The sequence below is a fragment of the Pogoniulus pusillus genome, chromosome 22 (genome assembly GCF_015220805.1).
Source record: "Pogoniulus pusillus isolate bPogPus1 chromosome 22, bPogPus1.pri, whole genome shotgun sequence".
In the NCBI taxonomy this organism is placed as follows: Eukaryota; Metazoa; Chordata; class Aves; order Piciformes; family Lybiidae; genus Pogoniulus; species Pogoniulus pusillus.
In genome coordinates this window covers 8153092-8174440 of record NC_087285.1, presented here as the reverse complement: position 1 = coordinate 8174440, position 21349 = coordinate 8153092, and the positions used below count along the sequence as shown (strand labels likewise).

General features: G+C 39.3%; 1 protein-coding gene across 3 annotated transcripts in view; it reads left to right on the top strand.

The window, feature by feature from the left end:
- The window catches only part of SLIT3 (slit guidance ligand 3), a 525031-nt gene that overhangs the window by 287199 nt on the left and 216483 nt on the right, over positions 1 to 21349 (top strand). For all 3 annotated transcript variants that reach the window (XM_064161620.1, XM_064161622.1, XM_064161621.1), the window contains exon 7: positions 18023 to 18094. In XM_064161620.1, coding sequence (XP_064017690.1) covers positions 18023 to 18094 — 72 coding nt within the window. The remainder of the gene's footprint in view (positions 1 to 18022; positions 18095 to 21349) is intronic.

The following is a 21349-nucleotide window of genomic DNA, read 5'->3' as shown; positions in this document are numbered from 1 at the left end:
CAGCATGCCAAGTGACACAGAAATTGCTTGCTTCATTTGCATCTTGAGAGCTGTGGCCCTCCTTTGTAGGGACGAACTGCCTGTACATGGTAGTTTTGCTGGGGGAACCGCTGCTGGATGTTCTGCCTGAGGACGCTGTTGTGTATTACCCTTTTGCTTTTCTGGCTTCTTGTTTATTCAGTTCTCTACCACTAACCTTTGAAATCTATCTATCCTGAGCTTTTCTATCTTACAGTAACAATTAGAGAAAAGGGTAAGAAACCTGAAATGCTGTACAGCCTGACTTATAGCAGGCAGGAAGGTGTGGGGAGGAATTCCAACTTTATTAGCCCCCAGCTGAAGGTACTTTACTGTTTCCACTAGGTACATTGTAGCTGCTGCCACCATAGCCACAAGTAAACCTGTTAGGAATGTAAAGATTAGCACTTTTAAGTTCTATACAGAAACTGCATCCTTCTAAACAGTTTCTTCTCTGCATACAAGGAACAAGCACAGCCAGTTTGGGTTTTATTTTTGCTGCAGTGGGAAGGGTTAGCAATGAGTACACACACCATCTGTACCGCCTCTTGGTCCCTAAAAGTACAGCACCTTGGCACAAGGCTGCGTGCCTTGTCTGTAGGCAAGGGTGCTCTTAGTGTCCCTTCCCTTGCAGAAGAGCTTTCTGCAGGGTAGCTGAGGGTAAGCAGAGTGTCTTGGATAAGGAGCTAATTCTCTGTTTCTCTAGAATATGGTGCACACATACTTGTGCTCTCCACCAGTTTATTGTGATTGTCAAGAAATATTGAGGGGGGTTCAAATGTCTTTATGGTCTTGCAACTTTTACATGTTTCTTTTAGCATCGTAAGGAGTAGTCATTATGCAAAATTACCTTCTTGGGAAGGGACTTCTCTAGGGTGTTTGCATTGTGCACCTATGCTAAAAGCCGCCTGTTCAGCAGTAACCTTGCTGGCTAGGGACCTCATTTCAGTCTTGATGGTGCAGTTTTGCAGATGCTTGGCAGCAGTGTTATGTCAACTCTTCAGATGGTGAGCTGCAGGGTTTGGTCTCGACCTGCAGGGTATTTCTGTGTTTTATAAGATCTGCTAAGGGGAATGCTGCTTCCTTGTGTTATCCCTGAACAACCTGGGGTGGCCCCAAATACACCAGGGAACAATGGCAGAAACATGTGCAGGATAATAGCCTGCAAATTCTGCAACACACATGATAAATACTGGAAAGCTCCAGACCTATTTCATGAACTATTTAAATGTATGTCAGATTTGGTAGTGTGAATAGACTACACTTGCATTTTTAAAACACATTTTGGTTTATGGAATCCCCTTTCCCATGTCCCTTGCTAATAAATAAAACACCAGGTGGACTAACCAGCACAGAATGATCTTAAATCTGTTGAATGTGCTAAACTACCAGTTGTACTTCACTTGAGATTGATTTCACAGGCTGAAAAGGCAGCACTGATGCACTGATTTTTGTAGTATTCTTTCTTTAAAAGAAAACATCTGCATTAAGTAGGGTGGATGTCTGCTCTGTTCTCCTGTCCAGTTGCATTTCAAGAAGTATTTGTTTCATGGATGCCCGCAGTTGTGGGTTCCACTGGCCACAAGGGATCTATCAGCGACAACTCATTAAAAGTTGAACCATCACTCCTGAGAAATAGATTTCCTCCCTGTAAAGGTTGCTTTCCCCTGAGTAAAAAGCCAGATAAATAAAAGCTGAAATGTCTCTTAAGTGTGCTCTACCTATAAAGCATAAGTACATCAGGCAGCAGTATGTAGTAGAGGAGGATGTACAGTTTGTGGCAGTTCATATTTTAGGACTTTCCTGTTTCCGATGTGAATAAGAGCTGACTACCTCCTTAATGAGTTTATAGACAATATTCATTACCCAATTTCTGTATTCAGTATATCCCCTGCAATATAGATTGTTTTCAATACCCATTTTTGGGCAAAACATATATTTTTTTAAATATTGTAGCTGTAAGACAAGCATAAATACCAGTTGTTCTTTGCTTTTCTGGAAATGTATTTCAAGCATCATTTAAAGACTTAATTTCCTTGTTCATATGGTAAAATCCTAGTGCTGATGACAAGAAAGATTAAGTGTGCCATACAGACCTAAGCTATCCTTTCCATCTACTTCAAATTCTGTTCTGATCTTTCCTATGTTGTGTATTTTGCATAATTTATTGCCTTCTCCTGTGTAAGAGGGCTTCTTCTATAGCCATTAGAAAGACTGACATAGATGTGCTGTCCTGTCAGAAAACAGCACATCCTACATGGTAACGTGGACTGATTGCACAAGAGACTTAACAAGTCAACATTTAGGTGTGAGAACCCCAAGCCTGATGGCCACTTATTAAATTTGTAGCAATTTTTCTGCTTAAGTGAAAAGCAGTTCTAAGAAGTCAGCATTTGTAATCTAGAGACTGAAGTTGTATAGAATTCACTTGGCTAAATATGACATTGGTGTGAATTTGGAAATGAGGCCACAAGCTCTATGTCCCTAGAGTGTCACAAAGGAATACTTCACCCAGAAGTCTGAATGGGATCTGTTATAGGGGGTTTGAAATCTACTACAAGAAGTCAGGGGGACTGTTAGTATTTCCAGAGATTACTTACCTGCTTACTTATTTCACTGAGATCTGCTTGGTGCTTTTCTGGGCTCATTATTCTCCTATCCTAATAAAATATAAAGAAATATTGATGCAGCACTCATGCTGCAGCACTGCTTTTGTATAGAGAGTAATAAAGAGCAGATCTGGCCCTTTTCTGCTTTAATAGTCTTACAAAAGTCTCTTTGACAGAAACAAACTCCAGAAAATACCATTATTTAAAAGGAGGCTATGTGGTATCCTTACTGTCCTTTTGATAGCAAACTTGATTAAAGTAGGATGTGACATAAGTTGAGAAATATGAAATCAAAATTTTCATTATTTTGTACTTTTTTAGGCTAACTTGTGCCTACAGTTTCTCTTTGTATAATTTATGCTGTCTTTGTGCTATACCTTAATTTTGAATACATTTGTTGAAAATGTCTCTGTAGCATTCATCTGATTGTCAAAAGCAGCTTTTATTCTGAAAAGAAAAAGAGAGAGATAGTGCTGGTTTTAATTATAATTCTAAATAGCTTCATAACCACTGTAAACTCTGAATTTACATCATTTTTATGATAGCCACACCATTCCAGGTTTATTGATTTTGTCATTTGCTTCATTACATTTAATGCAAACCTTTTGTACAGAATTATTCTGATGCTGTGCTGGGCACAGAGGGGTCAGTGTATGCAGTCTCTAGCCAAAACAGCACAGCAGTACCGTTTTAGTGCAGACTCCATGAGCTGTAAATACTGCCCGCCAACAGAACAAAGTTTGCCTTCTCCTCCTGACCTTTCCAGATGGACAAAGTTAAAACCATAGCTTGAGACATCTTTTGTTTTTAATTTTTTCCCCCTGTGTTTCAGCTCAGCTCTTCAGTCCATGCAACACACATGTTGTAGCTAGAGAGAAAGGGTCTTCTGACATGAGAGCAGGGCTCAGGCAGTGTCTGCTTATGGCATAGCAATGCCACGCTTTGCTGTGAGGCTTGTCTGGCAGGATCCGCTCTGTGCAACGTGGAGATGTTGCCTACAATGAAGGGATCTGCAGGGAGTGCTGATCTGCTGCTCAGAGACACTTCTAAAGAGAGAATGAGCTTTTTGGCTTTCAAGGAAGAGATACTGTGGGTCTTTGGAGTCCCCAGTTGACCTACCATATCAGTGGCACCAAGTTTTGAGATTCTGTTCTGTGAATTTGGTGTATGTTTTAAGGCAAACCAAACTCCCTCAGTTCATAATCAATACTGCATTGCTTTTTCTGCATAGCACAATTATTATTTTTAATCTAACTGTTAAAAGTGATGAAAACACTGTTGCAAAATGAGTGAGTAAATAGATTCTTGTTTTCTTCAGAAAGAATGACTTAGGCTCAAAAATTAATTTCAGTAATTGACTTGGGGACTACATTCCCTGCACTGCTCTTCCTTGACCACAAAATAAGATAGATGTCTTTGCTTCTTGACCCCACCTCAGCAAGGCTGCTGCTTGGCTATTAGTCCTCAACTCAGCTGCAGCTTTCTGTGCTAGAGCAGAACCGGGCATTTAAAACTAGGATGACAAGGACAAAGCCTGTGTAGCTTCCTGCCACATACAGAGCACAAAAGGGGATGATTATGCTCCCCATTCAGTGATTCCCTCTGTTATAAGGCTTTTCGATCATGCAGTCGGGTGGCTCCCTTACATAAAGTGGCTGTAGGAAAAGGAAGCCACTTGCAATTGTGTTCAGTCCAAACTTGTTAAGCCATGAAAGGGAAACATTTTTTGAGGAAAAAGTTAATTCAATTGTAATGATACAGTTGTATTTTACAGTCTTGTCATCATAAACTGGTTTTAAATGAACACACGTTCACTGTGTTTATACAGCAAGGGATGCTACACAATCCTTTTAAATAGCTGATAGCTGAATTGCTGCATCATTTGAGATTGTCCTCAAAAGAAACTGAAATCAGGTAAATCCTACATGGATGTTAAGAAGATGCTCTGAAGGATCCTCATTTTATTTTTTTTCTTGAGTTGTGTTTGTGCTTGGCTCTGCAGTCTTTTCTTCCAGCACATAGTAAGGACCTAACTCTTTAAGTAAAGCACAGAGGGGATCTTCAGGCACTGAAATATCTATTGGGAGATGAATAAAGTTGATTATGTAGGTGCAAATCTGAGGATGGCTTCAGTAAAATAGCTAAGAGGTAGGCGAGAATTAATCCCTCTTTTTTTTAAGACCAGAAGACATAGGCTGAATATGAGATAGCAGCAGTGGAAGGGACTGTTAGATGATGTTCTCGTTTCTACAACTGATTTCTGCTACTGAATATAATTTTCCTCCACATTTTTTTTTCTTACCAAAAGCCCAGGGGATCTAATTTTGCATTTGTTTACCCTTTGGAAGTCCCATGAATGTCAAAGAAACAAATGGGAGAATTCTGTCTTCATGTAGAAGTAATCTTTGCTCCAGTCTTTCATGGGATTTTTAGAGCTCTTTTTGGAGTTATTTTTCCAAGTCACTGAGCAGTACAGTAAAGCTTTGATAATATGCATACACAACTTGTGCAAGGTGCTATTTTCACACTTAGATTTTTCTTGTACTAGGGGATGGATTTCTTAATTGTTCTTTTGCAGGAAAATGAGACATTCAAGATGATAATGATTATGTCCCTCTATAATTCTGCCTCAATATCCTGTCAATCAAAAATTGCTTATAAGACAGACATGATATGTTAATACTGGAATATATAATGATATTTTCCCCATGAAAACAAAACTAGCCAACCCCAGAATTTAACTCAGACATAATGATGGGCTATAGAAAACTGTGGTGTGGTGAACAAGAAGTCTGAATGCAAATGTTTTCCATTAAGATCCCAATATGCACTTCTTGCTGCATTTCCAGGTGCACAACCAATGAGTCACCACATCCAGTCTGCTTCTTGCTGCAGCAAAACATTCTTCTTTTTCATACATGTTAAAAACTGCTTGTTGTTATCTGTGCTGGGTAATGGATCTTTCTGGTGCAAAATAGCTTCAGAAATTAGATATATATTTCCTCCACCTCCTCCTTTCTTTTGCTTCCTTCTGTGATCCCTCGGTAGCCAAGTACATGAGTTGCGCCCTTGAACCTGCTTTATTTTGCATGGAATTTATATGCTTAAACTCAGGTCATATACAGCATCAGCTATTGATTAAGTTGTGCTTTTAAAACCACTCTTACAAGGAACATGTCTGTAAGGAGGTCACTGGATGAGAGGGCTCACAGTTTTCCAAACTGTTTTGGTGGGGATGCTGTTTAGGTTTTGTTTGTTTTCAGCTCTCTACCTTGAGCTCATGTTGCTTTTCAAAGGTGTGACTCTCCCTTCTAGTGGTGCAGCTGAAAAAAATAGTTAAGGGTTAGCGTTCAGGCGATGGAGAGGGGACAAGCATCAGGCTCTTGCCAGTAAGTTAGGTGAGCATCAGTCTGAGGAGGATGATTGGAAGGATGGGAGATATGTACGATGAAGGCAATGGTGCAGCTATCCTCTTTACCTGCTTCCAAGAGATTTATTGCTTTGATTGCGAGAAACAAAACTTTGGGGCAGGGCTTTTGTCTGGTCATGTTATTTAAGTGCTGTCACACTGCAGTATAAATCAGATGTTTGAGATTTTGTGTAAAGGGTCAGGTAAGGTAACTGGTATGCTCTTTTGATCCGTACTTGCAGCCTAATGCTACTAGGGAGTAAAGGTTTTCTTGCACATATCTGCCTTTTTGTTATGACAATCATGACAGAGGAAGCAGCTGGCTCTGCTATGAATATATTTATGGACTAATATCAGGAAAAAATACTAATTAAAAAATACAACCAAGAAGAAAAAATTGAAGTTGCGTGGATTAAGTTAACTTTTAAGATTTCAATTTTGTAAGACTTGTAGAATCATTATTCAGTGGAAAGTAATTAAATCTGAATGAACACTTAAAACACATAAACATTTATATTTAAGAAATCACAGAGTCTAAGATGTTGTTAATTTCAAGAGGAAATGTTTGTCTTACAGAATAGAGAAACTTTGACGTTTGTTGGAAAGAAATAATGAAATCTCTAACTTCTAGGAGATTCCATATGTGAACCTGCTTCTGCAATGTTTCCCATTGATGGTAGATGTAAGATGTAAAAATTAATAATATTAAGTGTAATTCTAGTAATAAGGCAGCTTCTATACTTTTGCCCCCCTTCTTTTTTAATTAGAGATGCTGTTATTTCAATATGCACGAGCTGGTTTTAATATGCATGAGCTGGTTTTACCAGGTTTTAGTTGCATAATTCTTTCACATTTCTGTTCATTAGAAGCCTAGTATTTATAGGTAAATACAGAGTCTTAAGTTGCTTTGCTCAGTGCTCCTGGAGGATGGAATAAAGCCCTCTGAAGGTGACATATCATCCTACTTTTTTCAACACGTGTTCTCTTGGATATTATTATTGTCCCTTGGTTCTGGGGTATCTAAACTGTGAAGTTTCTGATCCAGCCCAGAGTTACTCCTTCTGTAGCTATTAAGCTCTCCAAGCGATTAGTGATCCAAAAAGCTAGATGAAAGAAAGACTTTAGCACCTGTTAGCCTGCTTTTAAATTCTACACAAGAACTAAGCTGATGGGTACCAAGAAGGGGTTTGATGACACTTTTACTTTGAAGCACTGCAATTCAGCAAACCATCGGTGCTGTTAGCCATGTTTTGCCCGTCTCTTTGTAAATGCTTTTTGTGGCAGTAGCCACATTATCAATAACTATCTATTGCTGTGAGTGGTGTTCAGCACTTTTGATATAAACTCTCCCTGTTGTGTGTTTTAGGTTTATATTTTACATCTCCTGAGGCCAGGGAAGCAGATTTGAATTTACAAATTATGTAGGTTAGTGGAACTGGAAATGTTGTGTGGCGTTTCTGAAATTTGGTAAAACCTCATTATGCTGCTGACAGCTGCACATCTGCAGGGCAAGGAATAAATATATGAAAGAGTGAGGGACTCCAATACTGCAGCAGTCACATAAATGCCAAAAATAGATGGATGCCATTTGCTTTTATGAATTAGAAGAAATAGACCTGTGGTTTCACGTCGGTGGAAAGAAGCACTCCCTGGTGAATATGCGGATGAGTTGTTACATATGCTCTGTGCCCTGTTCCTGCAGGATCTGCAGTAGTGCCACAATGATTTTGTAAAATGTTCCTCAGAAAGTTAAAGATCTGCTAACAAAAACTGAATGTAGCAATCCAAACATATTGGATGCTGATGGTTCGTATGGGTGTTCAAAACAGGCACGCTTGTTCCCAAATGCTTGCAAACATAAATCTGCAGGACGGATTGCTGTCCTTAGCCTAGATGATAAACACTTCACAGATGACATGAATTTGGCTGGCTTGAAAACAATAAAACAAAATGGCTTTTTTTGTCAACGTGATGCAGTTTGCTGTGTATTTACTTAGCACATGTCAAAGTCCTGAGATAACAAAGAGCAACAGGATTTTGATCACTTATTTGCTTTCCTGTCCTACATTCAGTTCTTGTTTTTCTTCTGATTTACTTTAAAGAAAACTTTCTTTTTCTGTCTAGAAACTAATTATTCTTTCCTAGCCCTTCTTGTTCTATACATGCCTCCTTGAGCCTTTTGGGCTTTCATTTGTTATGCACAGGTGTTTCAGTGACAGCACAAGTGAGTTTTGTTAAGTGCTCCATACCAACTCATCTAAACACACCTGTATGCTCATCTAGTGTCAATACAAATCAACCACAGGTCTGGCTTACAAAATAAGATGTGATGCTAAGAAACAACAACTATAATCACTCTTAAAAACAGAGCATTAGTGCATCATTAGAGCATTGGAAAAAAAATCTCAGATGTTTTCATAGCATCCACTGCTGGCCTTACTTTATCTTTGTGAGAGAGCAGCAGCCTTAATATAGTTACATGAGGTACTTGTGTCTGCTGTTCTTTTTCAGTAGAATGGAAAAGTCACGCATCTGAAAAAGCAGAGAAACATAATCAGAGTGAAGAGAAAGAATTTGGAGCTGTATGTGGCCTGCTGCCATTTAGGGAGATTAGTGTGCTAAAAATCTCTGATAAGGCCCAGACAGGTAGGCAGGGAACAAGATAAAGCTGTAGCTAAGCAAAATACTTCTTTGTCTTAAAGTAATTGAAAACACTTATTTTTCATTGGTTAATTTTCAGTGCTCAATTTTATAGTGGAAATTATTAGAGAAAATACATTTCATATCTCAAAGGCGAGTTGCAGCCTGGTCAGTACAAAAGAGGTAGAACCACACAAAAATCCTGGAAGCAGCTCCACTTACTAATCCTAAAGTTGGAGCCCATAGCTGTACTGAGATGAACTGGCCTGCACTTTGAAACCTTATGGAAAAGCTTCAGAGACTCTGCAAGGCAGGATCAGTACTGGAGACCTGTGCTAGAGTGATTTAAAACTGATGGCAGCATCTTGAAACAGGTAATGCTCATTAAGCTCCAGTAACTGAGGGGGTTATTTTAGTGCTGCCTGGATGTGGAGGAGCTAAAGAGAATGATGTTATATAAAATATCCCCCTAACCAAAATGGGGCACTGAGATATTCAAAACTCTTCTTTCTTCTCCAGCTTTAACTGGCCATTTCTGGGTCTTGTGTTTTGGGACTTTGTTTGTGCATTTGTTAGTTGGTTTGGGGTGGGTTTGGTTTTTCGCTTGTTTGTTTTGAAGTGTGATAAACCAGGATCTGGTTACAAAAAAAAATGATGTGTTATACTAAGATACTAAGAGTCACAAGTTCAGGATCGAGTCATTTGGGGATTCAGGGAATCACAGAATGGTTGTTGGTTGGGAGGGACCTTAAACATCATGTAGTTTCAACTCCACTGCCATGGGCAGGGGCATCTCCTACTAGACTAGACTGCTCCATTCAGCCTGGCTTCAAACACTTCTGGGGTTGGCAACCTGTTTCAGTGCCTGGCCAGACTCATGGGGAAGAATTTCTTCCTAATTTCTAATCTAAATCTATGTTCTCCTATTTTGAAGCCACTCATCCACAAGTTCTACATCCACAAGGTATTATTATTGATTTTCTAATTTTAAAAAAGTCACCAAACCACAAGAATCTTTAGTGGCTTGCCCAAATTTACCAGCTGTGTAATGAAGTTAACACACTGCTGTGACTTTTCAGACAACGTATACTGGTTTGGGATTAATTCCTCCCAAGTTTTTCTTTTAAGAGCTAGAAAACATTGTATGACTGTGGGTGATAGAATTAATCTAATGTAACATGTGATGTCAAAGGGGACAGATGTCTGGAGATCGAATGTCAAGATTCCTTTTTGCTCTGTCATCTTCCTAACTGTATAAAAGAGGTGCTTCTGGTGTCTGGCCCTTGGGCACATTTACCTTTGCTTAATTGCCAAGCTCTATTGCATTTCTCTCTGCCACAGCTTCTGTCTTATCATGTCATTTTCATGTCTGCTGAAAAAGTCCAAGCCTCTTAAAGACCTGAGAGCCCTAGTTTTCCTCTCAACACTGAATCTTAGTTAATTAATAATAATAATTATATGTAAACAGTGAAAGACCAGGGTTATTACTAAGCAGCCCTGTTAAATAACCAGCTTGTTTTGCCACGTGTGCCCCTTCTCCTGACAGGACACGTGGGCACCTCATGCTCCTTCTCCTGATGAGCTTTGCAGAGTCCTGTTCTCCCTGAGCTCCCGCTGGCAGCCCCAGGGCAGCAGTAATGTAATCTGTGTCCGGAACATCTCCTGTGCTGTGCTGTGGATAAGAACCAGCAGAGCAATAACCGAGCCTTGTCATGTCACTCTAGGTTCTTGCTCTCCTCTGGCCTACTCAAGTCACGTTTTAGAAATACTGGTAGCTCCAACAAAGCTTGTCTGTCTCTGACAACTGCCAGCTGAGAGAATTTTTCATATGAAGCATTCTGTGTCTGTCTTTTGAAAGTTTTGGCTCGATGTCTTACTCCATGGAACATACATATGGAATACTTTTGAAAGGAGAAAACCCAAAGCCCAGTTGTGTGCTGTGTACTGATCTGCTCTCACAGCCGGCTTGCTGGCTTGGTTATATTTCCTTCAAAATGAGTGTAACTTAATTGCTGCTATTTCCATGTGAATGATACCTTGCTAGTACATGAGCCTATATAAACACTGACCTTGCATCTAGTAGGCATCTTGATGTGCAGCAAGGCCATCACAGAATGACAGGGGTTGGAAGGGACCTCTGGAGATCATCTTGTCTGCATCCTGGGCTGCCTGTGATGAAGGCTCAGCCATTCTGCTGGCCTTGAGGAGGGATGCAGGCATGGGTAACCTGGACTCTGTGGGCTCACTGTACCTATATATATGTCTTTTAGAGCAGCACATGGGTAGAATGAAGAGAGGTAGGACTCAAGGTTTGATGAAAATGGTGGCCACAACCATGTCAGCAGAGGTAACTTCCAGCCATTTTTGTGGGTCAGAGGTTGAAAGTAACAGTTCTCTCTAGTAATCCTGTTCTATCTGCAGCAGCTCATGGATGCTAACCTTCTTCATCTCTTCTATCCCCTGCTCTTTATACAATCCAAATTCATACTAATTATGCAGATTATGTATCTGCCTTTCTTTTTTTTTTAAATGCCTTGGTTTCAGATTTTCTGCAGTTTTATAGTAACACCCCTAATGATAGAATTTTCTATTAGTATTACCAATAGGATTCCTTAGTGTGATTTCCTATTAATAAGGTGAACAATCAGTGGCATTTTGGCTTTAGAACTTTTCTCTATGTGTGGTGTTTGATACCTGTCAACTGAAAATAACAATAAATACAACTGAGATTTAAGTAAGTGCAAACCTTCTGAAAATGTGAAAACCACTATCACTAATAACTTTCATGTTCTCTAACACCCATTTTATCTTCCTCATTTCTTCTCCTTCTCCCCTTTGGGGCTATGGCAGAGGAGAACAACAGATGGTTATCAGTCAAGAGTAACTAGGGAAACCGCAAAACCTGCCCCAATTGCTATGGAGACAGCCATTTCTGGGCTTAGTATGCACTATTTGTTACATCAGCAACCAGAGAGAGTTAAAAAAGGGGGAAAAGAAAATGTTCTAAGCCCCTTGCTATTGCGTTCGTGTATTTACCCTGTAGGAAGAGGCAAGAGTAATCTATGTGTTCATTTGCCACTTAAGTCTTGTGTTAAGCTGATATGATGCCTGGGTTTTGACAGCAACATTTTGAATTGTGAGTTAATAGAATGATAAAGTTAAAAAAATAGAGAAAATACTGCATGCTTTTGAATAGTCTGCAGAGTAATTATTTACAAGCAACTCTTCCCCTCCAAATCAGATATCTCTCCCTGGTTATGTTACAGCCTGGCAACATAGGTCAGGTATGAAGGCTGAAGACAGAGAGTATGACTGTGCCCAGTTATTTCATGCAGATGAGTTGTTTCTGTGCAATGCTTCAACCGTAGCTTTTGGCAAAACCCCATCTTTAGGAAACAAAAAGAAAAAGGAATTTTGGAACACTTGTAAAAATCCCAGAAGGAGATTTTGGCTTGATCGTAGTGGCTCTGTCATTTTTGTTTTGCACCACTGATTTAATCCACCTGTGCATTATTTTAGTGTTGAATTTACTGTGTTAATTCTTTACTTTTCCCTAATACAAGTAAGCTCTTAAAGAATCATTTTAATAAATCAACAGTAAATAGTAAAACTTAAATGTGGTAAGTGCATTAGGAGCTACTTTGAAAAAAAACTTTATTTCAGTTTAATTGAATTTAGTATTACTTCAAAGAACCATCTATTACCACTTGTGGTGCTTCCTTACCAATTTAATTTAAGGACTTCAGTCTGGTACATGAGAAATTTTGCACAGATGTGTTTGTTTCACTTTCCTTTCAGATGTTGACATTTTCAGTGTTATTTAAGGACTGGTTTGAAGGCTGAATGATAAATGGTATAGGGTCTAATTCCTACATGTTATTGAAAAGCCTCAATCCTAGGGCATAAACTTTACAGGAAAGTGTCAGCACTTTGTATTAGGGGAAATAAAAAGGGAATGTTTTGGGAAAAATGTTGTCCAAACTGAGGTTCTTTTGGAGATGTGATTAACAAAATTAGTGTTTTCTTCAGCAACAGTTCTCTAAGTACAGTGAATTTACCTTCCTGTGAAATGGCTATTGAAAATTCCTTTAAATACTTCAGAAACAGTACCTTTAGTTTGGATACTTCTGGTTAAATATGCAAGTCTTATTAATGAGGAAGTGGCTCTTGATTAATCTCATTTATCTCATTGTTATTATTTATCTATAACTGTAGATATCTGTAACAGTAATCATTTTATATCTGTATCAGTAGAACTTTCTTAATTACATTCTAGCACTTCCTTCTATGCTACACATGTAAAATGTGAGTAACTGAGAAATCTGTGAAGTGTTTATTACAGTACTTTTTCCTACAGGCTTTTATTTAAATAGCTGACTAGATTCTAGGTAAAATATCTAAAGGGGTTATAGTAATTAAACTACTGTCACAGTATAATTAAAAAGCAGATTAACATTTGAGCTCTGCAGTGGCCTCGACAGTGTTTCTAAATGGAACAACACAAAACTCTCGCTGAAACAGAGTACAAACCATTGCTCGTGTAGTGTGTTACAAATTTGAAGCTCTTCTTCATGCATGTGAGTACTGCTGGTTGCAGAAAAAGTATTGAAAGCTCTTATATATGGCATCAGGTTAGTTTGTGTACTGTGAGAAAACATTGCTCACAATGGAAATGCAGGGTTTTAAACATTAACTAACTTAATGTTAAAAAAATATTAGATTATTCCAGTTTTGAAAAAAATCACCCTGGGTGAATTAAATTCTTTAGTACTTTTGAAAAGTTTGAGGGTTGTTTTTTAAAAAAACTTAAATGTAGCAGTATGATAAAAATTGTGTCAGCTTTGTTGCTGGGGATTCTTATCTCTCAAATGCATTTGAAAACTAACTATTCCTTATTGTTGTGAGCAAAACCTCAAAGCCTTGGTATTTAGAGGATTATTTCAAATGGCAAAAGAATATCAGCATTGAAAAGTCCTAGGCCATACAAGTGTATGAAATTTAACCCTCATTTAAATGTACTCTGTTGGGGGAATTGTGTTTTAAATAGTTAAAGTGGTGTCTTGGCCAAACCCCAGACTGTCCAGTGATATAAATCTATTAGGGTTCAGCATTATTTCTCCTTTCAGAGAAAGGTGATTTGTGTCTGCTTTAAAACATCAGTTTTAAAGATAGACAACGATCAATCAGTTACATATCATTTAGTCACATAACTTTCCTGCCTTTTAATAAAAACTGAATCCTGGCTAGAATGACATAATGCCATATGCATTATTAGAAAGTATTATGGCTCTCCCATATGAAAGATGCCTTTTTCACCTTATGCTTGTATAAACTCTCACACTGCTTCTAAGCATTTGTCTCTGTCACTGTTCACCTCATTCCCATATACCCATTCAATATTTTCCTTTCTGCATTCTCTGATGTCTTCTGGTATTTCTCTTTGTATATGCTAGTATTGTCTGGTTGCTAATTGCCTGTCACAGAGTTCTTGTATCCCTTGAGCCTCTTGGGTGAGGTCAGAGTAGGTAATTCAATCACACACAAGCTGCTGGGTTTCCCAGGCTGGGATCTTAGCTCACTGATGTTGAAGAAGGAAGCCTTCCAACAGCATCACCAAGATGATGAAGTTCTGTGCTTTGAGTCTCTTTAGGAGAGATCCTGCATGTAACCCAAACACTTTCACCCCAGTAAAAGGTAGCTACCAAACTTAGAAGAATGTTGGCAATTCAAAGTTTGACACTTGGTTTTTGTTCCTGCCATGGCTTCTAGCTCTTAGTATGTGCCATGCATATTGTATGTTTTACAGCTCGGTTGTTGTGGTTTCATTCATCTTTTAGCCTCTCATAAATACAGGGGTGTACATTTTCTGTGTAAGAACCCCTCTTCAGAGACCATCGAATCACTGGATTAGTTGAGAGAAAGTCTGGGCTTAGTGCTGTGTTCCTTCAAAAGGCAGAAAGGCAGGAGTAAACAGAGGTATAGAAAGTGGCTTTGTCAGTTTTAAAACTGTGTATTAAATCTGAGTTTGTGTTGTCTGACCTTTTTTCACTGTTATATTACACCATTACATGCATAACATCCCATTTCTAATATGAAAGAGAAAAAGGTCTTCTAGAAAGGGTATGAACTCTGACAAATAGAGATGGCATTTCAATCTGAATAAATGCTTTTGCTGGTTGAGACTGCTTTTTTGTTTTTTAAGTTCACCTGTAAGACTGGAGCAGCTGATCTGTGTCTCAGGTAGCAGTGCAGAAGGCAGTGATGAAGAAATAAGAGCAGTGTTGCATGATCCTCAGGGAAATGCATGCACTGCCCCTTCCAAAAGAGTCTTTTATATATATATATATGATTAAATTTTCCCTTTCCTGCATAATTTTGTTTAGGAAGGACATCTTCTTAACAAATGTTACGTGTCTGTTCTGCGCATTGCAGAGCTGCATGCACAATGCACTCACTCTGAATGTGTGATCTGGCTGCTAGCCCATATCAGAGAGGTTTTGTTTTGTCTTCACAGATATAAAAGTAAGTGTTGGACACCTGCCTGTACCTGAAATTTTCTCCAAACTTTAACACGTTGTCTTGGAAGGAAGATGTTTAAACTTTAACCTTTTCAGTGTCTAGTCTCTGCTCAGCCACTCACCAGAGTGGGAATTTCCATCTTTAACACATAGAGAAATAAATGGGAAGGTGAAAGGTCTTAAAATCTGTCATGCTTAATTTTAAGACAGCTGTTAGTTCTATTCCTTTTGAGAAAAAAGGGATAGAAACACGGCTGTGGATGTTTCGGTGTGATAGACAACAGGAGAAGTGAACTCTGTTACAAAGAAGCATTAAACACAGGGATGCCTCCCAGAGATTCTGCAGGTTTAATTTATGGAGCACAGAGAATGAAGGTGTCTCTCTAATTAATATTGTCCCCGTTTAGCAACGATCTTCATAAGTGGGTGTCTTCTGGACATCCAGGAGTTTGTCTTGTGGTCCTGTGGACTAAATTTAGTTGTTAGCACTGGCATGACAGGACCTATAGAGATATGATTAAGATTGTCATTACACTTTCTCAACAAAAATCGATCTATGAAAGTAGAGTTTTTTAGAAAAACCAATACACCACATATAAAGCCTTTAATCAGAAGGGGGTTTCAACTAGCACACTGGGTTTAATTGCTTATTTTAGTGTATTTAGCAGAGAAATCAATATTATAGTAAAAGTGAAATAAAAATAGGCAATATGTAGGACTTCCCATAGAAGAGAGAGGTGATTCTCATGCTGCGCCTGCTTTCTCTTCATCATGCTAGTATGTGCCAACTTTATGCTTAATAAAGCCAACTGAAGTGTAAAGTACTTAGTCATGTAGCCAGCCTTGTATTTAACTCATCAGAAGTTTAATCCTCCTGAAATGCACCATCCCTTCTGTTTGAGCAACAAATTTTTAACAGCCCACACAATTAAATAGGGTGCTTAGAAAAGCCACTCAGCAGCCACTGGTCCTCCCAGAAGCTAAAAATATATTGGGTTTAGCATCATTGCTAGATGATGGGAGAAACAGAGAGACCATAAATAAATATGCATGTATATGCTTATGTACATATGCTGTGCACAAACTGTTATGCTACAGGAGTGCAAAAAACCACTTTGAATGCTGGTAGATCCCAGTATCTGTCATTATTAAGAGACATCACTGAAGTTTTGCAAAATTTTAGTGGGTTCTCCAAAGCTGGGAGAAACCTGAACTGGGCTTATACTTGCTAAGCTTATAGTGGACCTTACAGCATGTAAGATTTTCAATCCACTTTCAATCATGAAAAACAAATTCAGTGAGACCAAGTTACATGATAAAAGATGTTTCCCTTAGTCACCAAATATTTGCATATTTAAGATGTTCAATGTTAGTAAATCAAACTCAGTTTTTAAAGGGATGCATCAAGATTATATTTGCTCTGCCTCTGCTTTACTGTTGTATAGTAAGAAAGATGTGACAAATGCTTATTTAGGAAAAAAAACTCCTAGGTAAATAACTGGCAAGAAGTTGATAAAACTATACAAAAATACTATACACAGGTGTATTATGTTCTCTATCTTTGCCTATATATTTATTATTATTAATAATAGCAAGCAGAAACTGCAGTGCAATCTTGGCATCTTTATTCACACTGTTTTATGCACACCAGACAAATGGTCCCTGCCTCACCAAATCTAAAGTTTATGCCATGGAAAGAGCAGCATAACGCAGAGTCAGGAGTCTGCATCTGGGTTTGGTTTTGGGGTTTTGGTTGCTTTTTGTTGTTGTTGTTGTCTTATGAAACGCAGATATTTTTACTTAGATGTGATCATTTACTTAGACTTGATCATTTTGTTTCACTCAGTGTAAAATTGAAGGGCTCAGATGTCAGAAAATGTAATCACTGAATTTTAAATGGTGACTTTTAACTTTAATTCTCTCAGCCAAAAAAGCAGATGTAGCTGTACTGCTGTATCCACATTTATTGTAAAATATATTTAAATCATGCGTATTCAGGGAGACAAATGAGAGAACTCCACCATCCTACTATTGAATTACACATGGTAAAGCAAAATAGTGCTTTAAGTGTACGTGTGTACAATGCTTTCTGTCACTGGATTGCTATCCCTGATGCAGTTAGACAGAATCTGTATTTAGTCAGAGATCTTTCAATAGAACGGGCTACCAGATGGGACCAGTAACAATGCAGAGAGGCATCGAACCACCACAGACATTTGGTGCTTAGAATAATAAAAAGACTATAAAATTAGATTAGTTGAGTCTAATTTGGAATTGGTGTATTCCCTATGCACTCTCACAGCTCTTGGGTAGATAAAGGCTGGAGATTTAGTACTGTCAGGACAGAGGACTCCAACTTCCAGTAAAAGAAAAAAAGGCATTGTGGGAGGTCAGGGAGGGCAGCACAGTGACCTCCAATGATTTACAGGCCTTTAGCTTAATGAAATTGTTTCAGTGACATGACGGTAAAAGCTCATAATGGATTGGATGCCCTAATGTAATGAAATTACTCCCTTCTGCCTTAAAAAAAAAAAAAAATAAAAAAAAAAAAACAAAAAAAAAAGGGCAGAAGAGGGGGGGGAAAAAAAAAGGGCACAATTAATATTTACTGAGACCTGCCAGGCTTCAGTGTGCGGGAGCGTGCAGCGCTGTCAGCCAGCAGCGCTGAGCCAGAGCAGCGTGGCAGCCGAGCAGCCCTGCGCCGGGTGGCGAGATGCGCTGTGAGGGGGTGGAGGGACACCTCGGGGACGGGGAAGCCCCCAGACTGGCGCTCCGAGGCAGCTCTGCCCGTACCGGCCAGCCTTCATCCTCTCCCTTCCTTTCTGCAGGCAACTGGACAACAACCAGATAAGCTGCATTGAAGATGGAGCCTTCCGAGCCCTGCGCGACCTGGAGATCCTGTGAGTTGACTTGGTGCTGTGCTGGGGGGGCGGGGTGGCGGGGGTGCTTCTCCCTGTGCTGCAGTGCTGGGCGAATCTGGGGACTTGATGTCCGTCCTTCCTTCCCACCTCAGAGCAGTGGTTTAGGTGGAAAGTGAAATCTCCCACTTCCCCCAGGCTGGGGTTACTGCTAATTAAACCACAATAGACGACTTCTCTGCTGCCGCTCCAGAGGAGCAGGGATATCGCCGTGCTCGCTGCTGCGTGGAGCAGATGGGGTTCAGCAGTATTCAAAGTGCGTCCGATGTGCGCTCTGCAGCCAGGAACCTGGCCAGGTCTGCGTGATGTCGAGTAGAGGATGGGTAACAGGTTCATGGAGAACGATATTATGAGGTATCTGACAATTGCCCTAGACAGAAAGCTGTGTAAAAGGTGTTTGATATGTAGGAGGGAGGAGAGACGGGCATTTGGCAGGCTTGTTCAGTGCAGTCATTGGCTTTTGGGGAGGATCCTGCTCTGAGGACTGAAATAACACCACGTTGTGCTCTTTCATGTACCAAAAACTTTACACATCAGCTGTTAAAGCTGCAGCACAGACCAAAAAAAAAAAAAAAAAACCACAAAGAAAAAGAAAAAAAGGGGATTGACAGTGAAAGCTGACCCTAACAGAGAAAAATCATGTTAGATTTAAGAGCACCTTCATTGTAGTGTAAAATCCAGTGTTACCCAGAACTCAGTGTCTGAGCAGATAATTTTCTTGTTCTCTCAGAGCCCTTTAGTGGAATAGGTTTTGAGTGTATGAACGGATACAAAGCTCTCCCTGTTACCTGCAAGTGAATACTGCAAAGCTGAGTGTTAAGCACACAGTCCTAAGCCTGAGCAGTGATGGACAACACGACCCCCTCCACAAGTCAAGCCTTTAACATCTGAACTGGAGTTAAGCACTGAAATTGTGCACACTTAAATACAGCTGATCAGTGCTGCTCAGGCTGCTCAAACACTTGTCCTTAAATTACATGGTACAAACCAGTAAATGGTAGATGGTAAAGTAAGTGCCTGCCTCACACAGTCCCAGCACCTGGAGATTCAACAGACTCAAGACATTGCCTTTGCCTTCTGAGAAGGGGCAAAGCAAGGGGCTGTATAGACAGTGCTGTGCCACTCACCATAGAGGGGTTGAGTATATGTGGAATAACAGGGAATTCTTCCCAAGGGCTCTACTCACCTTGTACTGATGTTCAAAGGGGATTTGCAGAAATACATTCATCTGGGCATGGTTTGCCTTGTCACAGTCAGCTGAGGTACCTTTGGGCCCTTTCTCTCCCAGGATGGGATACTGATATTGATCAGGTCACCTGTGTTGCTCATATTGAGCTAAAATAGATATCTGCAGAGTTTCTTATGTGGGAACTTCTGTTGCCAGGAGTATTGTTTGAATTCTACATTAATAGCACTTCTCAGGAAAAGTAACGTGTTACCACTATAAAGTTTTACTTGTCTGTCAGATTGAAAAGTCTGAGCTATGGTGAAAGAAAGGGAAAAAAAAAATCACTGAACTCTACAAAATTGGCTTCTTTTATTTGTTTTTGATGGACTGATTGTCCATATCCACAGAGAGTGAAGCAGTCCTCCACTCTGAAGCAGATTGTTCTGTAACTGTCACTGAAAAAGGCTGGACAATTAATGGAGCTTTTTTTTTTTTTTGGTAATAAACTGAGTTCTTCAGGCTCTTGAAAAGTTATTGGGATGCAGTAAATGTGCAATTAGTTTATTTACCTCTCTGCTTTTCCTTGGTTAATTCTATGCCAGTTATTTGTAGGTGGAAGAATAGGAGAATATATGAAATAGATCATAATCGGTTCTTTAATGCATTTTTAATTTTCAGCACAGACATACTGCTACAGGAAAAATCAATCTTGATGCTAAAAGATGAGAAAATAGATTGATAGTATCTATTTCTAAAGCTACTTTTCTTGCAGCCACAAAATGTGAGTTTAATACTTCCAGGCTAATCTGAAAATTCTCCCAAGTTCTTTTTTTCAAAGAAATTTTGAGTATTTCATCTCATTATCAAAATACATTTGCTTAATGCCCCGGAGAAAGCAATTTCTTACATTATAAAACAGTCATAAGTGTTACAAATTAAAGCCATTTGAACCATCAAATATTATTTACAAGTGAAACCAAATTTCATCATTTCAGTCCCACTATGTATTTTGCACAGATATATTTTAACCTGTAATGCAGTGAATAGAAAACATGTAACCAACCTGCCAAAACCAGATCGTGATTAGCTGTTTACAAGGGTTTAAAATAATGCACTCCTCCTTTATCATAATAAAATCTTGTGACCTTTCTGATATCAAACATTTTCATTTCTGCACACCCACCTGTCTACGGAATCCCAAATTCTGTAGACAGGACAGAGACAAGATTGCTCAAGAAAAGGCTAAAAATTAGGAACACCTTCTTTAAGCACACTTTGTTTTCTGGGTTGCACTGTTCACCTTGAACTCCTCAAAAAAGTGTGAGTGCAGAGAGCTTGGTGATTTGGTAGATAAGGGAATAGAAGGAAGTTGTGGACTTATCCTTCAAAGTGAAGAACACTCCATGGTTCCTGCTACTTATTTGTGCTTATCAACAAGCTGGTTCCATTTATTACTTTTATTTTCCTTTTCCATGATGTACATTGCTGCACCAACAAATAGCACAGAGGCAGAGATGAAAACAAGACTCAATTTGTGACTCATTCAACATCTAATGGTGCAGTGAGCAGCTCTCTTTGCCCAGGGAAGTGGTGAAGTCACCTGGATGTGTTCAAAAAAACATGTAGACATGACATGCTGGGTCATGATTTAACGGCCATAGTGGTATTGGGTTGACAGCTGAACTCAATGATCTTAGAGGTCTTTTCAACCCAAACCAGTTGTATGATTCTGTGCTAAAAGCTGAAGATTGGACCAGACCATGACACTGACTGTGGCTCTCAGTACAAACACAATTCTTTGATCATTTCTGAGCTTCTGTGTTTCAAATATATCAAAAGGTATCCCGGATCCTATGATCTGACCTGTGTAGACCATAATGCAGCTGCCAAGAGCTACTTGTGACTCTGAGTTTTGGGTTAAAAGCAGGAAACGGTTGAGTATGAAGTGGTTTGGTGCCTTCTGCTGATTGTCTTTGTCCCTGCAACAAGGTGAAAATAATGTCTGAGAAATTACATGCAGAACTACCATTCTTACTTAAACATCTTTGTTTAGTTTTGCATCAGGGCTG